Source organism: Elgaria multicarinata, chromosome 7 (genome assembly GCF_023053635.1).
Source record: "Elgaria multicarinata webbii isolate HBS135686 ecotype San Diego chromosome 7, rElgMul1.1.pri, whole genome shotgun sequence".
Taxonomy (NCBI): Eukaryota; Metazoa; Chordata; class Lepidosauria; order Squamata; family Anguidae; genus Elgaria; species Elgaria multicarinata.
In genome coordinates this window covers 93,710,250-93,733,114 of record NC_086177.1, presented here as the reverse complement: position 1 = coordinate 93,733,114, position 22,865 = coordinate 93,710,250, and the positions used below count along the sequence as shown (strand labels likewise).

Sequence of the window (22,865 nt, the reverse complement as noted above, 5' to 3'; positions counted from 1 at the left end):
ATATAAAAAAAGAACAGGTCCATAAGCATTTATATGCTACCCTGAAATTCTGAGGACTGCTCTCTCTTTATGAGAGAAGAATCCATTTGCTACCTATCCTGATTATTTGTTTGGTTGTTTCCTTCTGTAGCTTCTACACTGCTCTTCTGCCATTCCTGGTTCCCAGGGCAGCCTAAATCTAAACAACAACAACTTTTTGATGTTGTTTATCCTGCTGTTTAGATGGTATTGTTTTATGAATAGAAAAGACCTATAAGAAGTCAGATGACAAAAAAGCATGTGTCTCACAACACATTATTATTATTATTATTATTATTATTATTATTATTTATTTATATAGCACCATCAATGTACATGGTGCTGTACAGAGTAAAACAGTAAATAGCAAGACCCTGCCGCATAGGCTTACATTCTAATAAAATCATAAATCTTGAAACTATTTATTTTTAAAAAAATTATTTTGAAAGAACTGTTTAAACAAACTTCAGATTCATTTATTTGTTTGTTTATCAGGTTTGTTAGCTGCCCTTTAGCATAAGCTCCCAGGTTAGCATACAAGCGAAAGAATAAAGCAATACAATAGAATATACCAATAAAAGCATGAAGAACCAATAGGATTCATTAATAAAAGCCAGCTGAAACATAAATCAATAATTTAAACCAGTTGCTATGAGATGCTGGAATGTCTGGACATATTTTTTAAGAAGTCTTCATCTGGCATTGGAAAGATAACAAAGTTGATGCCAAGCAAGCTTCTCTGGGGAGGGCATTTCCTAATTCAGGGAGCCATGACCAAAAAAATAACCTTCTTCATTCACCATTTAACAAAGATTTATTTATTTATTTATTTAATTACATTTATATACCGCCCCACAGCCGAAGCTCTCTGGGCGGTTTACAACATTTAAAAATAGTAAACATTAAAAGTATACAATTTAAAACACACACACACACACACACACACACACACACACACACACACACATAAAAACAGTATAAAAACAACAGTATCCATTTAAAAACAACAATTGTGGGGTCCATTAAAAACAAACTTAACGTTGTTAAATGCTGTTAAAATGCTGTTAAAAATGCCTGGGAGAAGAGAAAAGTCTTGACCTGGCGCCGAAAAGATAACAATGTTGGCGCCAGGCGAGCCTCATCGGGGAGATCATTCCACAGTCGGGGGGCCACCACTGAAAAGGCCCTCTCCCTTGTTGCCATCCTCCGAGCTTCCCTTGGAGTAGGCACTCGGAGGAGGACCTTAGATGTTGAGCGCAGTGTACGGGTAGGTTCATGTCGGGAGAGGCGTTCCATCAGGTATTGTGGTCCCAAGCCATGTAGGGCTTTATAGGTTAAGACCAGCACCTTGAATTGGGCTCGGAAGCATATAGGCAGCCAATGCAAGCGGGCCAGAATCGGTGTTACATGCTCAAACCTCCCTGTTCCAGCTATCAATCTGGCCGCCGCATTTTGCACAAGCTGCAGCTTCCGGACTGTCTTCAAAGGCAGCCCCATGTAGAGGGCATTGCAGTAATCTAATTTGGAAGTTACACTAGGCACTAGGCAACAACATGAATGCATGGAGTTCCATAATTAGGACATAACCACAGGCAAGGCCCTAGCTCTGATACCTGCCTGCCAGACTTGGCCATAACATTAGGAAGAGAGACAACCATCTCTGGCAGTAGATACTAGTGAAGAGTGGCACACTGTTGGAGGGCAGAGCTATATGGGCCCTGTGGTCTTCTGTGTGCTCACTAAGCTAGTCTGACTTCAGGAGGGCACTGAGCCATCACCAGTGTCAAATAAAATTCAGCTGCCAGCTTCGGTGCGTAGAAGTGGGAGTGGGTGGTTCCCTGTCTTGTCCTTTGCCTCAGACAGCAAAATGACTTGGTCTACCAAAGCTGCTTGCTCAACCCCTGATGGTGGGGCACATAGAGAAGGTTATCAAGTGAAGATATCAGCTGATGGGCATGTTCATATAGTAGAAAGAGGTCCCTGAAAAAAGAAATTTTAATCCAGTTCTGCATTTGATCATCTTCTTATTACATTGTGCTTCTATTGCCAAGAGAAAGTTTGTTTAGAGTCTGTTAGTTTCACTTTTCAGAAATTAGAATTAGCATGATAGCTGGCAAATATTGTAGGGACAGTGGTATCCATACTAAGGAATGGTTTGCAAAAAGCCAATGCAATTTTAAATTAATCCATATTTGTTAAGAATTTTCTTAATTTGATGGATAATAACTCATGTTCTTTTATGTCTCATATTATTTCGTGTTTTAAAATCCATTAATATTCGTGTGGCTTGCATAGTAGATTTATAGTGGTTCGCAAGCCAAGCTGTGTATACCAAATGTAGTCTTAAGAGAGTGATTTGGGGAGCACTTTAGTAAATTAAAATACCAATGTAGAAACAAGTTAACAAAGCCCTTTTCACATGTTATTCATATATAGGGCTCTGATGATTTGAAGCAGGAGTAGGGCCACGCTCTGGGCCCTGCCCCACTGTCGTGTGCTCCTGCTTGTCCTGCCCTCTAGCACCCACACACTGGGCATGGTTGTCCATAATGGAAATCCTGCATACAAGCAGCTGCTCTTATGTAGGAACTCCACACAGTGGCCTGGTTCAGACAACACACTAAACCATGCTGCTTAACCACAAAATGGTTAATGCATTTGTGGTTAAGCAGCATGGTTTAGCGTGTTGTCTGAACCAGGCCAATGTGGGCTGCCACTTGCACACACAGCCTGATCGTGTGGAACTGCTTGTGTTTAGGGGTTACTTTGCAGAGAACAACGTACAACTCTACTCCTGTTTCATTAAGGCATTGCCCTAAATATAAATAGCGTGTGAACTGGGCTGTAGCCTTGTGGTTTTGTTTACATATGCTGAGGATGAGTGAGTTTGTAAAGTTACATGATTAAATCCAAAAAGGTTTTCTAATATTTAGGGTAACATTGTATGGGGAAATATGTTGATGAGCCTTAAACTAAAATACTAGAGATCCAGGCTAACAGTTTTACAGCTTTTATCGGAGGTGTATGCATGAGATTAAAGGGAAATGTCACAGTCATATTACGAACCCATTTTATAAGCCATATATTTACATAATAATAAGGCTCAGGTGAGCAATGCCATCCCAGTTATTAAATGCTGTTTGTTCAAATTCTCTACCACAATTTAGTACCTAAAATGATGTCATAGATTAAGCAAAGCAAATGTATTGTCTCTACTGCCTTTTCTGACCTATAAAGGATAACATGGACAGAATATTTGTGAAGGTAAATGCAAACAAAAAAGTTCACACCAAATCAGTTATCAGGAGATATGCAAATAGAATGCACCAAATTATGGTAATCTGTAAGAAAATGTTTTATTATAAAACATTTTTCAGTTTTATGTACTACCTGTATTATGGGCCATTCTGCTCTACAAAAAGATGCTATATGGCTTAGAATAGGTAAGAAAGTGGAAAGGAAAGTCCCTAAAAGCATTTCAAAATTTTCTTATATGAAGTTTTTATGAGTTAGGAGGATTTATTTGGTCTAGCCAGATTCCATCTAACTTTTTTTTTTCTTTTTTTGAACATTTTTACAGCTTCAGTATAGAACCAAACTATGACTTCCTCTATATCTATGATGGGCCAGACAGCAATAGTCCACTAATTGGGAGCTTTCAAGATAGCAAGTTACCGGAGAGGATAGAAAGTAGTTCATACTCAATGCACCTGGCTTTTCGAAGTGATGGATCTGTTAGTTTTACTGGTTTCCACTTGGAGTATAAAGGTAAATGAATATAACTGTCTTGCAAATTTTGGATATCTTCATCCTCAAAATTGTCCCCAACATAGCTACTTATAAAAGTATCTGCATAAAGGCAAGGCTTGAATCATTTTGCTTTATGATCTGTATACCTAATTCTAAGGTAAGATCTATTAATGTAATTTTATTGGAAACCAGCAAGTGGACCCAGCCTCACATGGGTTGAAATTGTCTTTAGGTTGATACAGGGAAGCCTTCAAGCAATCTTACACAGTGGTCACATTTGAACATATTGTGCCCACCTCCACATGAGTGACAGCACATCTGCTGGCACCCCTAGGCATGGTCCCTGCCATGGGCTGTCCCTATAGGCCCCTGAGGGAGGGGTCTGTCCACTTCTTCCCCCTTAGATGGAGCTGCCCAACAGCAGAGGAGGGCACACCTATAATTTGGCCTACTAATTCCCTGGTTTCAAACTGTGCTTGTGCTTTCCCCCCCCCCATACTTTTAACATGTATATTTCCAATATCTGGGTTTGTTTTTGTTTTAATATCTAAAAACATGAAAAACATGAATATTGTATGGTTAAAATCTGTTCACTGCATTGCTGAATCATACTGGGAAGTATTGAAGCAGTATTATCTTTAAAAAAAATGAGTTGTCAGCATTTGGATTCAGCATGCCTACAACCATTCCAAATAAAGGTAGACCAAATCCTAAAAGTTTCGTAACAATCGTATGTATTGTTTTCGGGCCCATTGAGGACATGCAAACAAACACTGAACAAATGTCACTGAACATTTAAGAAGCTTGAAAGCCTTACAACAATCATTGCAAAACAATGCTGGTTAAGGCATAACAAGAAACCTGAGTGTAACCTGTACTGGTTATTCACACGACTGAATATTAGTGCAAAATAAGTCCAAGGGTCAAACTTCATGATGATCCAGGAGACACTTGATCACCTACCAAATGGCTGTTTTAAATTGGAATGCAGCTGTAGGTGACTGTGAAAGAGCTGGGGGCAGGGGGCTTTTAAGCTTTTCGTCTCGTGCTACTTTTCCCTAATTGAAATCAGACCCTCTATGCTTTGCTAGACCCTTCTTGGAAAATATACAAGTATCCTTTGATTTGCAAATCAGCACAGGGTATTTGTGTGATCTGAACTGGAAAAATGAGATGAGAAGCAAGGTTAATCACTCCTTCCCCCACTGCTTGGATCAATTTGCAGCCCAATGCAGCTGCATTTCAGTAAGAGAGACAGAGAGAGAGACAGAGAGATGGAAGCCATCAGAAGCCATTCATCTAGTTTGGTCTTTAGTCAAAGGACATAATATCTAGTAAGGATGTTGGAGAAATCTGCAATGGAATGAAATGAGTTTGTTTTTTTATGAATCCAACCTGCGGATCACTCAGCAAACCAGCTTTTTCCCTGTCGGGCGGATTCTGCAGACTTGCGGAGCATTTTTCTAACCTTTGGGAATGTTGAGCAAATTTCATCATAGAAAAATAAGCAAAAATAAAAAAAATGGAGCCAAAAATGCACATTTCCCCCATAGTCTAAAACATAAAAATCCATGTTTGGGCAGGAAGTTGAGCATTTTTTTCACATGCAAATTTGCACAAATTCAGAAACTAAAAAAATCTGGTTCTGTCGAAGGGAGGACAATGGAATGAAAGTTGCCTGACAATCTGCAAAATACAGAGGGAGCCTCTACATTCCTAGTGTCTAGAGCAGCCTCCCCCAACCTAGCACCTTCCAGATGTTTAGGACATCCACTCCCATCAGCCCCAGCTAGGATGCATAATAGTCAGGAATTCTGGGAACTCTAATCCAAAATGTCTGGAGGGCACCAGGTTAGGAAAGATGATGTAAGAGAATTTTCAGCCTGCTTGATTGATATCATAATTTGTACATTGCAAAAAAGAAAAGAAAAGAAAAGATTATACCTAATGTTGTTTCCTGGAACTTCTTCTGATACTGTCAGACAATACCATTATGTAATGTTTAAAAGTAATTTTCTGCTCCTAATTGGTATCAAGCTCATATGGGTGGAATAGTGTAGGAGAAAAACACATTAAGATGAAATTGTTTTGGAAGGCAGAAGATTTCTCATAACTGAGTGCATTATTATTATTTTTTTCTTTGATTGAAGCCAAACTACGTGAGTCCTGCTTTGATCCTGGGAATATAATGAATGGCACAAGACTTGGAATGGATTACAAATTGGGGTCAACAGTCACATACTATTGCGATGCTGGTTATGTTCTTCAGGGATACTCTACACTCACTTGTATCATGGGAGATGATGGGAGACCTGGATGGAACAGAGCCTTACCGAGCTGTCATGGTAAGATTTGTGGGGAGATGAGGATTTAATTTCTGATTTGCAGGATATTGTAAACAGTTTTTATATACATGGAATACATGCGTGTCTTCAATTGCTTAATTTCTGGGAGACTGATTGATCTGGTTCCCACCTAAACTCAGGATTAAGGGTGATGAAAATGATACAGATCACAGATGGACCAGTTTAATAGTTTATTGAATACACAAAGGATGATATACGAAGGTAGAAAGAATGAAAGAAAGCTCACGTCACTCCAGGGTACAAAGCTGTTGTCCACCGGATTGTATGCTGGAGTCCCCATGACATGGAATGCCTCTCCTCGAGAACTGAATCAAATTCTTCAGGCCAGATCGCACCTCCTCTTGAAGGAAGACTGACTAAATCTCTTTGTTCCCCAGGTTATATAGATCTTTCAGACATTTTGCCGTACCCTGGGAATGTGATGAGCTGTTTCTTTAGAGAGTCAAAACTTTCCCAACTGAAGGGAAGAAGGTTCCCAGGTTAAGGGATGAAATAATGTACAACACCCTTATCACTAAGGCCTTAGCTAGACCTAAGGTTTATCCTGGGATCGCCCCGGGGTCATCCCTGTTCATGTAAATGACACACAGGGGATCCCTGAAGCAGGCAGGGACGACCCCGGGACGATCCCAGGATAAACCTTAGGTCTAGCTAAGGCCTAAGAGTACAGCCAAGAGATACTCTTTTTTGTTGTTTTTGTTTTAAATTCAAGTTCTTTTTCTGCCTAATATGAAGACATTTGTTGATTTTGGTAAATTCATATTTTTAAAAAATGAACTGAAATAAAATCCTCACCCATCTTGAAGAGGAGTAGAAAGAAGAACAGTGCCATATAGTATCTTATTCAGGTACTATATGGATAAACCTGAAGTTACTATAGATGTGGGTTTAGCCTTAGTGATGTCATGTACACTTAAAATGTATTTACAGATGTATCCTCTCTAAAAATACTGATTAACAACTAGGTTTTTCTCAAAATGTACATTTTAAAATGTGTTTTGATTTGAGTGATGCATTTAAACTGCTGAGAAACTTCTTGCATTATTCAGAGAAGTGCAAAATCTGCTGGATAGTTACATTCTGATCTGCATATTTGACTGAGAGTCTTATGTGGGGCTGCCTTCAAAAACTGTTCAGAAACTACAGCTAGTCCAGAATGCTGTGGACACAGTATTGACTAGGGCTGGTTACAGGGAACTCCTTTGTTCCAACTAGCAGTGTGTTTCTGGGCAGAATTCAAAGAGCTAGTTTTTATCCATACAGCCCTATGTGGATTGAGATCAGGATACCTCAAAGACCACCTGCTCCCATATGAGCCTGTCCAGCACTTAAGATATTCTGGAGAGGTCTTCTCCACCATCAGAGGGACATGTCATGGCAACATGGGAGAGGGCCTTTTCAGGGGCCGCTCCCAGGCTGTGGCACTCCCTCAAGGGAGACTAGAGGCATGTCTACACCAGTCCTATATCCCGGGATCATCGCAGCATTGTTCCTGTGCACCTTAATGCCACACAGGGGATCCCGGGAGCAGGCAGGGACGATCCCTCCATTTTCCTGGGATAACCCTTAGGTGTAGAAATATTTTTAATAAGTGTAATTTAAGCTCTTATTTTAATATTGTTTTATGTAAAGCACTTAGGGATTTTATTATATTAAGGATTATATAAGTGTTAATAATAAATATGTAAATAAATAAATAAAGCAGGACAGCCAGGCAGATCCATGCTGTGATATTCTGGTTCCATTCAACTACATCAGAAAAGCTCTTCCACATTTTCACAAGCAACTCAACTTCTTCAAAATGTTGTAGTCATTGGCCCTGTTCAGAACACAACTTAAACATGGTGGTTAAAGCCTTTTCGTTAACAAAAAAAAAAAAAAAAAAGCCTTATCCACCATGTTTTTAGGTGTCTTCTGAACAGGGCCATTTTGTTCTGCTGCAAAGTAAGCCTCAAATATGTCTGACTTTGTAGTGGTGAGTATGCAGAATGTGCTTCAGACATGGGAGCAAGACCCTGATCAAGTCAATTGTAATGAAATACTAGTGAGTAGCAAGGAATCAAAGAAATAATGGGTTTGGGTCAGGACAGGCATCAGTAATGGTGAGATATGTGTATGACTATTCTGAACATCTTCTGCATTATGTGAATCTACATGTCCCAACTTTGGTACAATAACCCAACATTGTATTTTTCATTTTCATATACAAAGAAACTGCATTGAATCTTCTTCTTTTTTTAATTAAGCTAACGAAAGATGGGAAGAAAGCTATATACTGTAACATTTCTCCAGTATTTCTCTGCGTTAGGTATAACTTGCCTTTGGCAAAGATCCTTATTGGAAATGTCCTTGAAGCCTCTCTAATAAGTGTGGGATGTGAACCAAGTCCACAATCTCATTCTAATATGAATGAATGCAAAGATTAACCAGGCTAATACACTAAACCATTTGACATTTGATGATAGCTGTTAAAAGCAGAATGTAATTAAGGTGTGCAGATTAAACTTTTCATATGACAAAGGATAATAAGTAATGATTTTTGCCAGCTTTGACAAGTGTACTTCCTTCCAATAGTATTACATAAGATTTACCTTTCAGGTAACTAATATCCATTGTTTACAAGTTAGTACTTTATTGCTCAACACAGTGGAAAACCCCATTTCATGCTATGAAGACTTCGGATCATAATTACAATCCTATTTGAGTTCACAAGCAAAAACTTTGCACATTCCTTTCTTCTTTTTTAAAATGGCATCTACTGTGTTATTTTTTTTTTTTTTTGGTTTTGAAGGGGAAATCACCTATGTTAGACTACCACTCAGAGGAGTGCTTGGCAATTTATTTTACTTATAAATACATATGAAGCTTGGATACACGGTATCCACTACATTCATAAAGAATATATATTTTTGCAGTATGATTGCTCATGCCAGTAATTTGATCATAGTCAGGGTTGTTGGTTGGGGAGAAAACTTCATAACAATGATTCAGACAAGATCAAACCATATGTTTTTATTGTGTGAAAATACACATTTCTTTTCAAGTTTTACTTGCTACATCCATTAGTTTGTCACAGAAGATATATCAAATTGGAAATAAGCTGAGCTATTTCCCTCCAGGTCAGGAAATATTTTTATTTATTTTTGAGTCTGTCTACTCCTCTTTCTCCTGTTTTCATTAGGGTTTAAGGAAAAGGGGAATGGAATAATAATAATAATAATAATAATAATAATAATAATAATAATAATAATAATAATTTATTTGTTACCCACCTCTCCCTCTGGATCGAGGCGGGGTACAGCACAAATGCAAATACCATAAAATACAGATAGCTAATTAAAACATTTAAAACTAATACATTATTAAAAGCAGCACATTAATAAAAAGGCATCTTAAAATTCAACTGGGTAGGCCTGCCAGAAGAGATCAGTCTTTATGGCTTTCTTAAATTCTGGAAGACTGTTAAGTTGACGAATCTCTTCGGATGGTGGGATGGAAGGGGAACTGGGTAGAAAGGAGGGGGAATTTGTAAGCCGGGTTCATGGGAGCAGTGCAGGGGGTGGTGGTTCTGACTAACTTTAAAATCCCAGCTGGGGAAGAACCCAGGGCTTTTCTTTGAAGCAAATATTATGAACCACATGTTGCATGGAACCAGGCCATCTGAAAAACCATTTCTTCCATACTGCCTGGTTCTTAGGTTCTGCTGGAGATGGCCTTCTTTCGAGATCGCCACTTTCAGAGGTGTGACTCACTCCCTTGGGACTCCTTTTTACATTTCTCTTTAAAGGAGCCCAACCATGAATGCAGTCGGTATGCAGCTGCCTGCTCTGTGGATTAATATTTTTTTCTGTTCCTACCTCTGGACATCACCCTTTTACTCTCCTAGTGGTTCTGCGATTATATGACCCCCTGTTTGGTCCCACAGCAACCAGCTTGGCACTCTGTGCTCCTTTTTTATTCCCTTTTTTTACTGCTGCCTCCATATAGTTCAATACCTTACCCCATGTAATTAAAGAATCCAATCCAGTGTGAACCCCCTCCCCCCCCATTTTTTTTTATTTAACAAGAAGCAAGTTCACACATGTTATTAAGGTAGATTCCTGCAATGAAGGTAGATTCCTGCAATGAGCAGGGGGTTGAACTTGATGGCCTTGTAGGCTCATTCCAACTCTACAATTCTATGATTCTATGATTCTAAGCTTATGGTTTCATTTGGTTCAGGACTTGGGGCCTTGCTAGACCTACCAGATAATCCGGTCAGGAGTAGGGGCGACGCCACGCTGCAGCTAGTGCGCCGTCGCCCCTAGCTAGACATAATCACACGACGGGGCAAGGAAAAGCCCCATCGCGTGCTCTGGTTTTTCCCAACTTAAAGGGCCATGTGCGCAGGAGTGCACCAACGTAAAAGTAAGGACTTTTTTTTTAAAAAAAAATAAAGGGTTCCCCGCTCCCCCTGCCCCTGATTTCCCTCCCACAATGTCTGATGCCCCCCTGCCCGCTTGCTCGCCCGTCCTCCCCCCGTTCTTCCCCTGCCCCTGTCTGCCAGGCCCTGTCCCCATCCCCGTTCTTCTTTCCCCCCATCCGCCAGGCCCTGTCCCCATCCCCGTTCTTCTTCCCCCGCCCCCATCTGCCATGGCTGTCCCGTCCCCGTTCTTCTTCCCCCCTGTCCGCCATGGCTGTCCCCGTTCTTCTCCCCCCATCTCTCCTGCCGGGTCTGTTCTTTCCCCCAGCCCCCATCTCCGCCCCCCCGTGATTGCCCCCCTGGCCCGATGGGCACAGTGCTCCTATGGAATGCTGTGCCCAGTCCGTGGCTTCTCCTGGCTACTCGTGAGTAAGCGAGCAGCCAGGAAAAGCCACGGACCCTGCTAGACCTTCCACAGCCCCGGCCTCAGGCCAGGGCTGCGGAAAAGCTGGGCCATAAGCGGATCTGCTTATCCCGCTTCAAGCGAGGACTTAGCCCAGCCTGACCCCGGGATTCCCTGTGCACCATCTGGATGCACAGGAGGGAGACCGGGCCTCACACCGGGCTAACTCCTCGTCTAGCAACGGCCTTAGTTGTTACAATACAGTTGCCATGTATCCTTGCCTACTCTACCTCTAAAGTCAAATCTAATTTCTCCTTCTCCCTCTTATTCCCAAAACAATAAAACACAGACCCTACACTGATCTAACCTCTGCAGCAGACTAACCCCAACTCTCCCTCATTCTCAACTGCCAACTGCTAACTGATTTCTAAACTGCCATTCCCCTTCACACACTTTAATCCAACAGCCAATCAGCATTCACTCCAACATCCCATTCACTCACTCCCCCTCCCAACAGAAATAACCACTTACCAACCTCACCATTTGAAGTCCAAACAGCATTTACAACACAGATAAATGGCATAAAACAGTGAAACATCACAAGGGCCTTTTCCGTGGCTGTTCCCAAGCTATGGAACTCCCTCTGAAGGAATGCTAGATTTGCTCCCTCTTTGATATACTTCTGCTAGCAGGCAAAAACTGTTTTATTTCAGCAGGCCTTTAACATGTGTGTTGTAGTTTCCGTATTGTGCTGAGGTTTGTTGTTTTGTGGAACTTTTGCTGCTTTTACTACTACATATGTTTTTGTTCTGTTTTTTATTTATTATTGTATGTCGCCTGGGGGGGGGGGGCTCTTGCCCTGAAAGGTGGCCTATAAATAGTTTAAATAAATAAAGTAAAATAAAGCAAAATACAGAAATACAAAAATATTTAAAAATACTTTAAAAGACTTAAAAAGCCTGGGAGAACAGGCATGTCTTAGTCTGGAGCCAAAAAGATAGCAGCGTGTGCGTCAGGCAAGCTTTGCTTCGGGGGCGATTGCTGAAAAAATATCTCTCTCTGATTGCCACCCTCTGAGCCTTGAAAATGAGGGGTACTTGAAGAAGGGTTTCTGTGGCTGGCCTTAAGGTATGGCTAGGGATGTATGGGTGGAGGTTTTCAAACATGTACTGAGTTTCCAAGCTATCTAAAACTTTATAAATCAAAACTATAAGTTCTATGTTCACCTCTCCTGAACCTGTTTTAGATGTGGAGCGGCATATAAATATAGTAAATAAATAAAAGTAGCACTTTGAATTGGGCCTGGAAATAAATTGGAAGCCAGTGCAGATCAGAGAGGACTGGTGTAATATGAACATACCGTATGTCTTCGATTTTAAGACGTCATTGATAGTAAGAAGCAGACTAATTTCAGTACCACCAACAGAAAGAAAACCACACCTAGGACACACCCGCGATTCTAAGACGCACCCCATTTTTAGAGATGTTTATATGAGGAAAAAAGTGCATCTTAGAATCAAAGAAATAGGGTAGCACCTTGTCCCAATTAGAATTCTTGCAGACATATTTTGCGCTAGCTGAAGTTTCTAGAACATCTTCAAAAGCAACCCTGCACATACAATGCATTTCAGTAATCCAAACACGAGATTACCAGGGCATTATTGTTATTATTATTTATTTATATAGCACCATCAATGTACATGGTGCTGTACAGATTACACAGTAAATAGCAAGACCCTGCCGCATAGGCTTACAATCTAATAAAGTTGTAGTAAACAATAAGGAGGGAAAGAGAATGCAAATAGGCACAGGGAAGTGTAAACAGGCACTGGGTAGGGTGAAGCTAAACAGTATAGAGTCAGAACAAACTCAATATTTAAAAGCTATAGGGAACAGAAAAAGTTTTTAGCTGAGTTTTAAAAGCTGTGATTGAGTTTGTAGTTCTCAAGTGTTCTGGAAGAGTGTTCCAGGCATAAGGGGCACCAGAAGAAAAAGGACGAAGCCGAGTAAGGGAAGTAGAGGTCCTTCGGCAGGCGAGAATCATGGCATCAGAGGAGCGGAGAGCACGAGCGGGGCAATAGTGTGAGATGAGAGAGGAGAGATAGGCAGGAGCTAGGCCGTGAAAAGCTTTGAAGGTCAACAGGAGAAGTTTATATTGGATTCTGGAGTGAATTGGAAGCCAATGAAGAGATTTCAAAAGTGGAGTGACATGGTCAGAGCAGCGGGCCAAGAAAATGATCTTAGTGGCAGAGTGGTGAACAGAGACCAGCGGACTGATGTGAGACGAAGGAAGGCTAGAGAGAAGAAGGTTGCAGTAGTCCAACCGAGAGATAACCAGTGCATGAACGAGAGTTTTGGCAGAAGAGACAGACAAAAATGGTCGAATCCTGGCAATATTATACAGGAAGAAATGACAGGATTTAGCTACTGCCTCGATATGAGGAATAAAGGAGAGAAAGGAATCAAATATGAAGCCAAGACTACAAGCTTCCTTGACCGGAGTAAGCGTGACATCGTTGACAGTAAGAGAGAATGAGAGGTGAGGAGAAGGATTAGGAGGAAAAACAAGCAGTTCAGTTTTTGCCATATTGAGTTTCAAACGACGATGAAGCAGCCAGGCTGAGATATCTGAAAGACATGCCGAGATACGATCGTGAACATCAGGAGAAAGTTCCGGAGATGAGAGATATAATTGTGTATCATCGGCATACAGGTGATATTGGAGGCCATGAGATTGAATAAGCTTACCCAAGGGCAGCATGTATAAAGAAAACAACTACGGGCCAAGCACCGAGCCTTGCGGAACCCCTACTGAAAGGGGAAAAGAGGAGGACGAGGTGCCGTTAGCCGACACGCTGAAAGAGCGACCCTCTAGATAGGAGGCGAACCAGTTATAGACAGAGCCACAGAGTCCAAGGTCATGGAGGAAATCTAAGAGAAGATCGTGATCAACCGTGTCAAAGGCTGCAGTTAGATCAAGGAGAATAAGAACGGAATAATGGCCTTTAGACTTGGCAGTGAGAAGATCATTGGTGATCTTGGTAAGGGCTGTTTCAGTGGAATGCAAAGGACGGAATCCAGATTGAAAGGGATCCAGAGCAGAGTTACTAGAGAGAAAGTCAAGACAACGAGAGTAGACCACACGTTCCAGGATCTTTGAGACAAGAGGCAACAGAGAGACAGGTCGGTAGTTAGACAGAGATAGTCGATCAAGACTGGGTTTTTTGAGAATGGGAGAGACTGTAGCATGTTTAAAAGCAGAAGGAAATGAACCAGAGGACAGAGAAGAATTAATGATGTGGAGCAAGGACGGGAGGATAGCGGGGATAAGATTAATAAAGACGCGAGAGGGAATCGGATCACGGGAACAAGTGGAAGGCTTCGACGAGCGCAGTATTTTAGACAGTTCATCAGCTGAGACCGAAGGGAACGCCGAGAGAGTTGCAGGAGGAACTGACAGGTGAGGAACAGGAGCTGGAAGTGGAGCAGAGCTGGCCAGATCAGAGCGAATAGTTTGGATTTTAGCATTGAAGAAAGAGGCAAAGTCATTGGCAGACAGAGAGGCGGGGAGAGATGGTGGATTAGGCTTCAGAAGAGAATTGAAGGACGTGAAGAGCCGCTGAGGGTGCCTAGCATTTGACTGGATCAACGTTGAGTAGTGCTGCTGTTTGGCTGTGAAATGGCAGAAGAGAAAGAGGAGAGAACAAATTTGTAATGGACAAAGTCCGCCCAGTCCCTGGTCTTACGCCACAGGCGTTCGGCTGCCCGGGAACAAGAGCGAAGGTAGCGGAGGAAAGAGGTGAGCCACGGTTGGGGTTAAGAGGGGCGAACTAGATGGAGCAAGATTATCAAGAGTTGAAGATAAGGAGGAGTTAAAGGAGGAGACGGCTGAGTCCAAGGAGATGGCTGTGAAGACAGGAGGAAGAGAGGAGGCTAGAGACTGAGAAAAAGCCTCATAGTTGATAGAATGCAGGTCACGACAAGGGCGTGAAGTGGGACGTGAAGGAGGGGGATTGTGAGTAATATTGAAAGAGACTAGATGATGATCTGACAGAGGAAAGTCAGCAATAGAAAAGTCCAGGACAGAGCAGTTCCGAGTGAGGACAAGATCCAGACAGTGTCCAAGGGAATGTGTGGGTGCTTCAGACCAGAGCTTAAGATCGTAAGAGGAAGCTAAGGAGCGAAATCGTAGAGCTGCAGCATCGTGAGGGTCATCCACGTGGATATTGAAGTCACCCAAGATCAGAGTAGGAGAGTTGTCAGAGAGGAGAAAGGACAGCCACGAGTCGAGATCAGAGAGAAATTTAGAGGATGAGCCAGGGGGGTGGTACAGAACTTCAACCCGCAGTCGCAGCGGAGCGAAGAGTCTCACCACATGTGCCTCAAAGGAGGAGAAACAGTGTGAAGGTGGAATGGAAAGAGGCTGGAACTGGCACAAACTCGATAATAAAACACCCACACCACCACCTCGACCCTCTGGGCGACTCGAGTGAGAGAAAGAGAGTCCTCCAAGAGAGAGGGCAGCCGAGATGGCGGTATCATGGGCAGGAAGCCAGGTTTCAGTAAGAGCAAGGAGGTGAAGAGATCTAGAGAAAAACAAGTCCTGGATGACAGGGGCCTTGGAAGCAATAGAGCGACAGTTCCATAAGGAACACGAGAAAGGCAGCTGGGAAGGGGGGAGACACTGAACAGGAACTAAGTTTATTTATTTATTTATTTATTTATTTATTTATTACATTTTTATACCGCCCAATAGCCGAAGCTCTCTGGGCGGTTCAAGTTGGGAGAGATGAAGTTGGAGCGAGCCATAGGGAACAGATATGAGGAGAAAGGAATTAAGAGAAGAAATGATGAGAGAGATAGCAAGTAGGCAGGGAAGTAAAACAGGTGCTGGACGGGATTAACCAGAACTAGCCTGGCCAAGACCAGTAGCAGCAAGCAAGAAGGTAGGCACAGAGAAGTGCAGACAGATAGGGTATGTTAAGGCAGTCGCATTGCCAAAATAATAACCCGACAGTGCAGGAGATCATGTTCTGGCATGAATCACTGCAGAGAGAGTTGTAGCTGGGATACCAGCCAAGGTAGGTAAAATATGCTCCATGCCACGGGGATCACTTGAGCCTCTAATGACAGAGATGGATCCAGGAGCACCCCAAGCTATGCACCGGATCTTTCAGAGGGAGTGCAAGCCCCTCTAAAACAGGTTGAATGCCACTCAGCTGGTCTGAGGAGCTATCTTTTCTGTATTGAGCTTCAGTTGGTTAGCCCTCATCCAGCCCTTTCCTGCGTCCAGGCACTGGTCCAATGCTCTTATGTGGCCAGTGCTATTTTGTTGCTGCAGCATTTTTATTATTTGATTTACATCTTTCTGCCATCGCAGAATGTAGTACTATACATATTGTGAGTCATTCAGATTGGCAGAAGTTTCCTGCTGTTGTAAGATAGAGCAGAAGTTTGTATGAAATAAGCATTATGCTAAAATATTTCTGAGCTCAATTTTACTTGAAATGGATACTTGCAGATGAGACTGAGTCTCTAGGTAATGTAATTAAATCTTTAATAATGCTCAACATTATTGGAGATTCCACATGTAATTTGACACGTAGTTTCGCTGCTGATAGGTTTTGCTCTAAAAAAAAGAAAAGAGAATTTGCATATAAAATCTAGCATTTGAGAATTAATGTGGTTTTTTTTATGGAGGGGGAAAAAAAAGCATCAGTATCTTCCTCATTTACATTCTATGGAAAGTACCTTGTATGCACCTCAATCCTAAACTGTTACATTTCGTTCAATATGTGTTTATTGTTTGTTATTAAAAGAAAATGTTTAGTCTTGTATTTACCTGAATTTGAATTTTAAATCCATTTGACTTCTGTTTTGAAGTACTATCTTTATTATTTTTAGACTGCACTCTTATACATGTTAGATATATACACTTTTTAAATGTTGCATAAAATTAAAATCTCTGGAAATGGTTCTAATAAGTATTCAGAGTTGAATGGACCACCCATTCAAACTAATAATCCAGAGCTGGGGCATACCCTCAGTGGTACCATACATGATGTGGGTATTATTTATTTATTTATTTATTTATTTATTACATTTTTATACTGCCCATCTCTGGGCAGTGAACAATTAAAAACCATAAAATATAACAAGTATAGATAAATTTTAAACATTATTATTATTATTATTATTATTATTTATATAGCACCATCAATGTACATGGTGCTGTACAGATTATACACAGTAAATAGCAAGACCCTGCCGCATAGGCTTACAATCTAATAAAGTTGCAGTAAACAATAAGGAGGGAAAGAGAATGCAAACAGGCACAGGGAAGTGTAAACAGGCACCGGGTAGGGTGAAGCTAACAGTATAGAGTCAGAACAAACTCAATATTTAAAAGCTATAGGGAAAAGAAAAGTTTTTAGCTGAGTTTTAAAAGCTGTGATTGAGTTGGTAGTTCTCAAGTGTTCTGGAAGAGCGTTCCAGGCGTAAGGGGCAGCAGAAGAAAAAGGACGAAGCCGAGTAAGGGAAGTGGAGGTCCATATAAAACCAGCTAAGTTAAAATGCTCTCTGGAAAGTGTGCAATTCCCCCAGCCTGGACCAGTCAACTTATTTGCAGTGCAACCCCTACACTGGTGAGAAGGCTCATATTCATTAAAACAATCATCAGCATGTAGATACTCAGCTTTTGCTAGTGAAGTCCAATCGACGTTTAGGAGAAGCTCCTACTGATTTCATGTCAATGCTGGATTTGCCCCCCAGTTTTTCATTATGAGATTTTATTTTTCTGTTTTGTAGTCATCCCCTCTCACAGACGTTGAGGATCTTTCATTTTAGTAAAAGTCATTAGAATCTCAGTGCAAGACTCACAAGCAATATGGATTGTTTCAATCAAAAATGTAAATTATTTGGTAACTTCTTTTCTTAGAACTGCAGGTCTTGCTGTTTTAATCTACCATATTACACATAATAATTATGTTCATGTTTTTGCATAGATTTTACATTAAGGATATTAAAATAAGATATAATACACAAATTCCCAGGGATTAAAGTCTTTAAAAGTATTCTTTTGTTAGAAAAAATGCTAACACCTTCATTCATAAGTAATTCATATGGAACTACATCCCATTAGCTTCAGTAGGATATGCTTTAGAGAAATAGCCTGGCATCACAAACCTAACACATTACTTGACAAGAAAGCCCATTAACTTAATTTTTTCCCCTTCAATCCCAACTCTCAGCTTTGTAGGTGGTACCACACCTGAATGCCTCCATTAATTTCAGTGAAAGCAGTAAACAGCTCCTATATTTCTACCCCATTTATTTGGATCCAAGTACCTTTCCAGCAGCTTAAACATAAACAAATAAAAATAAAATCATAATACAGTTCATGAGACCATAAAGTCACAGGAAAGGGTTGACAGTATCAACTGAGTCAAATTAATTATCACCTGAATGCCTGCTGAAAAAAACTGAGTTTTAACTGCTTGCCAAAAGCAAGGAGCGTTGACAACAGATCAACTTCTCTAGATAGGACATCCCATAAATTAGGCCACATGACTGAAAAGCTGGTCTCTTGCATACGTAGCTGTTGGACTTTTCAAAGTGGCTGCTGAAAGGGGATTTAGTTGGATCTCTGACGTAGATCATCTGAATGAACAAGAAGGATTGTATGGGAGGCGTTCATCCCTAAGGTACACTTTAAGATGCTTAAGTTGCAACATTAAAAGGTTATTCCAAGAAGGCCATTCACTTGTTCTAGACAGCAAATTGCACCAGTGGGACAATAGTTAGAAGGTTGCATTTATTTATCCACTTGTAAAACAAGTGAGAAAAATGACCGTTAAATTGTGGTACTTGGAGTGATTTCTTTTCCTTAGTGTGTCTAAAATATATTTACATTGACAACTTCACTTTTTAATAATAGTATCATATTATTAAAATATATTGCATGTTTATTTCCTAGCACCTTGTGGAAGTCGTTCTACGGGTTCTGAAGGCACAGTTTTATCCCCAAATTACCCTAAAAACTATAGCATTGGACACAATTGCATTTACTCCATTGCAGTTCCAAAGGAGTTTGGTGAGTAGTAGTTGCTTTATTGATTTGTATTTTACGTAATGTTTTCATATCGTTACTTGGACCTTGTACTTTTTTGAGATGAAACCTATATAATTAACTTGAAACCTGCATTAATAATGATCATTACTGCTTAAGGGTTTAGGAACAGTTTATTATTATTCTGACATGTTCTTTTAGTTTTCCACTTCAGTATATCTGCATTTTGGATAATCTGATGGTTGTTCTCATAGAAGATTGTGCAGTTGTTCTATCAAATTCTTTTTGTAAATGTTTTGAAGGGTGTATTCATCACTCCAGAAAGGTATCTTGTTTTTTGTTGTTTTTTAACCTTTATGGCATATATCAGGCAGGAACTGTATTTGACAGCCAACATGTGGGATGGAAAATAACTTTTTAACATTAGAAATATTAATTGGGCAGTCTTTAGGTAGCAGCTATGTATGTATGAGATGGAACAAAAAAGAAGATGTGAGCTAGAACTGTAAAGAAAGCTACAATGGGCAAGAATAATTATGAATTACAGTTATTAGAGTCGTATATTTCCTACATCCTAAACCAATGACGCTCAATGATGAAGGAGAGTTGAAATGAAAGAAACAAATGACTATATACCATGTGGTATTTACTTTAAAATGTTCTATAAGGTGGTTCTAACTGCATGGAGATTCTGGCCTTAGCTAGACCTACCTGATAATCCGGATGGAGGAGGGAAGGTCTTGCATTGCAATTAACGCAAGATCCCTCCTCCGTTTATACGTGAGGCACGACAACCTCAGGAAGGGAGGCGTTCCGCCTGCCATTTTAAAACGTTTTTTAAAGGAGAAGCAGCACACGAACACTTGTGCACTTAAAGTAGGTCTTCTTTAAAATGTAACTTAATTTCCCCGCTCTCCTCATCCTACCCCCAATGAGCGCAGCTCCCGGCTCTGTGCGGAGCTGGGTCAAACCGCAGCAATGGGCCACACATTCCGCGGTCTCCGGCTCCGCAGAAAAAGCGGGGCCAAAGTGGAGGGCTCTATCCTGGGGCAAGGGAGGGATGATCCCTACCTGATCGTAGGATCCCCTGTGCATCATGTGGACACACAAGGATGATCCCAGGGTTCGCCCCATAATAAAGCCCGGTCTAGCTAAGGCCTCTGTTTCTTGTGGGCTCCAATCACGTAGGGAGATTACTGTTTCAACACACTCTGGCTCTGGAGATTTCTCAGGAAAATGATAGGAATCTGTCTAGATGTGGAGCAGTATACAATTTTATACAATAAATAAATAAATAAATAGCACTTTACTCATTGAATTCAATATTTATTCTATTGAAAGATGTTCTCATTCCAAACCCAGCACATAACAGTAGCTTGCATTGCAGCAGGGAGCAAGACCAATCGCTGGTGGTATGGAATGCTGAGGCTGCCATTCACGTGGACAAAGCACTGGTAGTTTTAGGGAAGGGAATCTTCCATAGAAGCCATGAAAGAAGTACTGAAATGGAAAAAGGCACCCATGCATGGGAATGTTCCCCTTCTCATGAATTAACTGTCCTCACATTGGGTGATTAGACCCTTCCTGTGGAATCCAAGAACTTTTCTATTATTGTGGTTGTGGTCTTAAAAGATAGTAGTATGGATTTGAAGTGAATTTCCACTTAAGCTTTCTTTTCTGTTGTCTTCTTCTCTTCTTATTAATCTGTAGATTTTGCTGCTAACTCATTTGCCCTTTCTGCTACCTTGGGTTTTCTTGATTCTATTTGCTTTCAATCCTATTGATGCCCTTCTCACCAACCTTGTCTTATTTCATTTCTTTATTATTACTGAGTTTATGTCAGGGCTGTGAAGCACCTCTAGCACAATACAAGAGTTTTGATTTTTGTGCTGCTGTCTTATTTTTCTGGTTTTCTTTGCCTATACAACATTTGTTTTCTTCTGTCATTTAGTTCCTCCCCTGACCATAGACTTTCCCCCTTCATTCAACTATTTCCTACAACCCTATGCCAAGCATTAATGAAATGGGGGGGGATGTCTTTGCCCATGAAAGCTTCACAAGTTAACACCACCTGCGACTAAGCGTGCAGTATGAAACTACCCTCGAGGAAGTCAGTAGAACATCCTTCAGATCAGGTTGTTTTTGGCTTGCTGTGTGCTTTTTTCTTACTTGATCGTGCTCTTTTGACTCCACATGATGTTAACTAAATATGCTACAGCCAAACACGACATTCAAGTCAAAACACGGTCAGCATTTTGAGCACACTGGGGTCTCAAAATATAGCTAAGGGAAATTCGAAACGTAATAGAACAATTTGTGTTCACCTATACTTGCTAAATAATATGTGACTTAATTATGTATGATGTGTGAAATGACTTTTCATGCTTCACATTGCTGTGACAAGGAGAAAGTAAGTGAACTGTGTTTAAAATTGCATTTATTTATTTATTTATTTATTTTCAAAACAATGGAACTTTAACATTTGAATTAGGGGACTGTTGAAAGAACTGCTAATGATCCCAGTTGATTTATATTTTTAATTCTAGTCAGCCTAATAAGAATTAATAAGAAAGTTATAAACACGGATAAGATTTCTGTGTTGCATGTAACAAAGTTTAGGTTTGGAAGGGAATCTTCTAGTAGAATCTCTTGCATAGCCAGAATTATCGTCTTGGATCCAGAAGCACACCAGCCAAGGGGGTGGGTGGCATTTTGAGATAACATTGCACATAAAATATCTCTGGTTGCTACCACTCTGAATGAAGATTTTTGATCCATAATGTAGTAAGAAGATTTACATGAACAGTACTCAGGTACTGAATAGTATCTCTGTTCAAATAATACCTCAGCATTTTAAAAACATTGCTATGTGTTTGCCCTGAAATTTCATTGTTTGTTTTTGTCACTGCTGTTATCCCATCTTTGTGTGCAGCTAGTATGTATTTCAAAACCACATTTTCAGTCACACTCAATATAGGCAAACAGTTTTCTGGTTCTATGGCACTTTTTGTACGAAAAGTACCACATCCAATAGCATGCTTGATGCTCTATAGATTTTGGATACCCTCATATATTTCCTGAAGGTGAAGAAGGAGTAGCATTGCTAATATTTGGGTCCTCAGTCATGTACGTTGCCATGTAGAGAAGACATCAACTAGGTGAACAGTTCAGTGAGTTTATGAAATATATTCCCCATACATTCAGGAAAATCCTCTGCCTGTGAACCGGAAGATCCATCTAATTTTATGATTAGGATGTTTATGGCTTATAGCCAGATATGCAGTAGATTTGTAAACGGGTTGAAATGGTTCTGCTTTAAACTGCTGTCTGCTTCATTGGCTAGGGAATTGATGTAATATGAATGGTTGTATTTTTCCAAGGTCTGGGAGATCATTTATATTTATTTCAAGAAAGTGTATTTCTAGGTATTGCTAATGTAGTAAAGCCAACATCAGAAACTGATGATTTCTTGCACAGAAGTTTATATTTCTTTCAATAATTTGCATTTCTATATCTTGCTAATATACCAAGGGGCACTTCAGGAATTCATGATTTGTTGGACTGATGGCAACAGTTTCCTGATAGTTTTCGAGAATATTTTTACTTCAGGACAATGAAAATTCTGAGATTGCCTCTGCATATATATGAAACTAAGACTGCAATGCTATACACTGTGTGTATTTATCTGTGTGTGAGCCCCATGTACAATATTGGGACTTAGTTTTGAGTAAACATGCACAGAACTGCACTGTACAAAATGTGTTGTTTGCAAGATTAAGAATTATAGAATCATAGAATAGTGGAATTGGAAGGGGTCTATAAGGCTATTGAGTCCAACCCCCTGCTCAATGCAGGAAT

General features: G+C 40.5%; 1 protein-coding gene across 1 annotated transcript in view; it reads left to right on the top strand.

Annotated features, from left to right (window-relative positions):
* Positions 1–22,865, top strand: part of CSMD3 (CUB and Sushi multiple domains 3) — a 787,235-nt gene that overhangs the window by 565,366 nt on the left and 199,004 nt on the right. Inside the window, exons 29-31 of the mRNA XM_063131067.1 lie at positions 3,599–3,786; positions 5,919–6,113; positions 18,915–19,031. Of these exons, the coding sequence (XP_062987137.1) occupies positions 3,599–3,786; positions 5,919–6,113; positions 18,915–19,031 (500 nt within the window). The remainder of the gene's footprint in view (positions 1–3,598; positions 3,787–5,918; positions 6,114–18,914; positions 19,032–22,865) is intronic.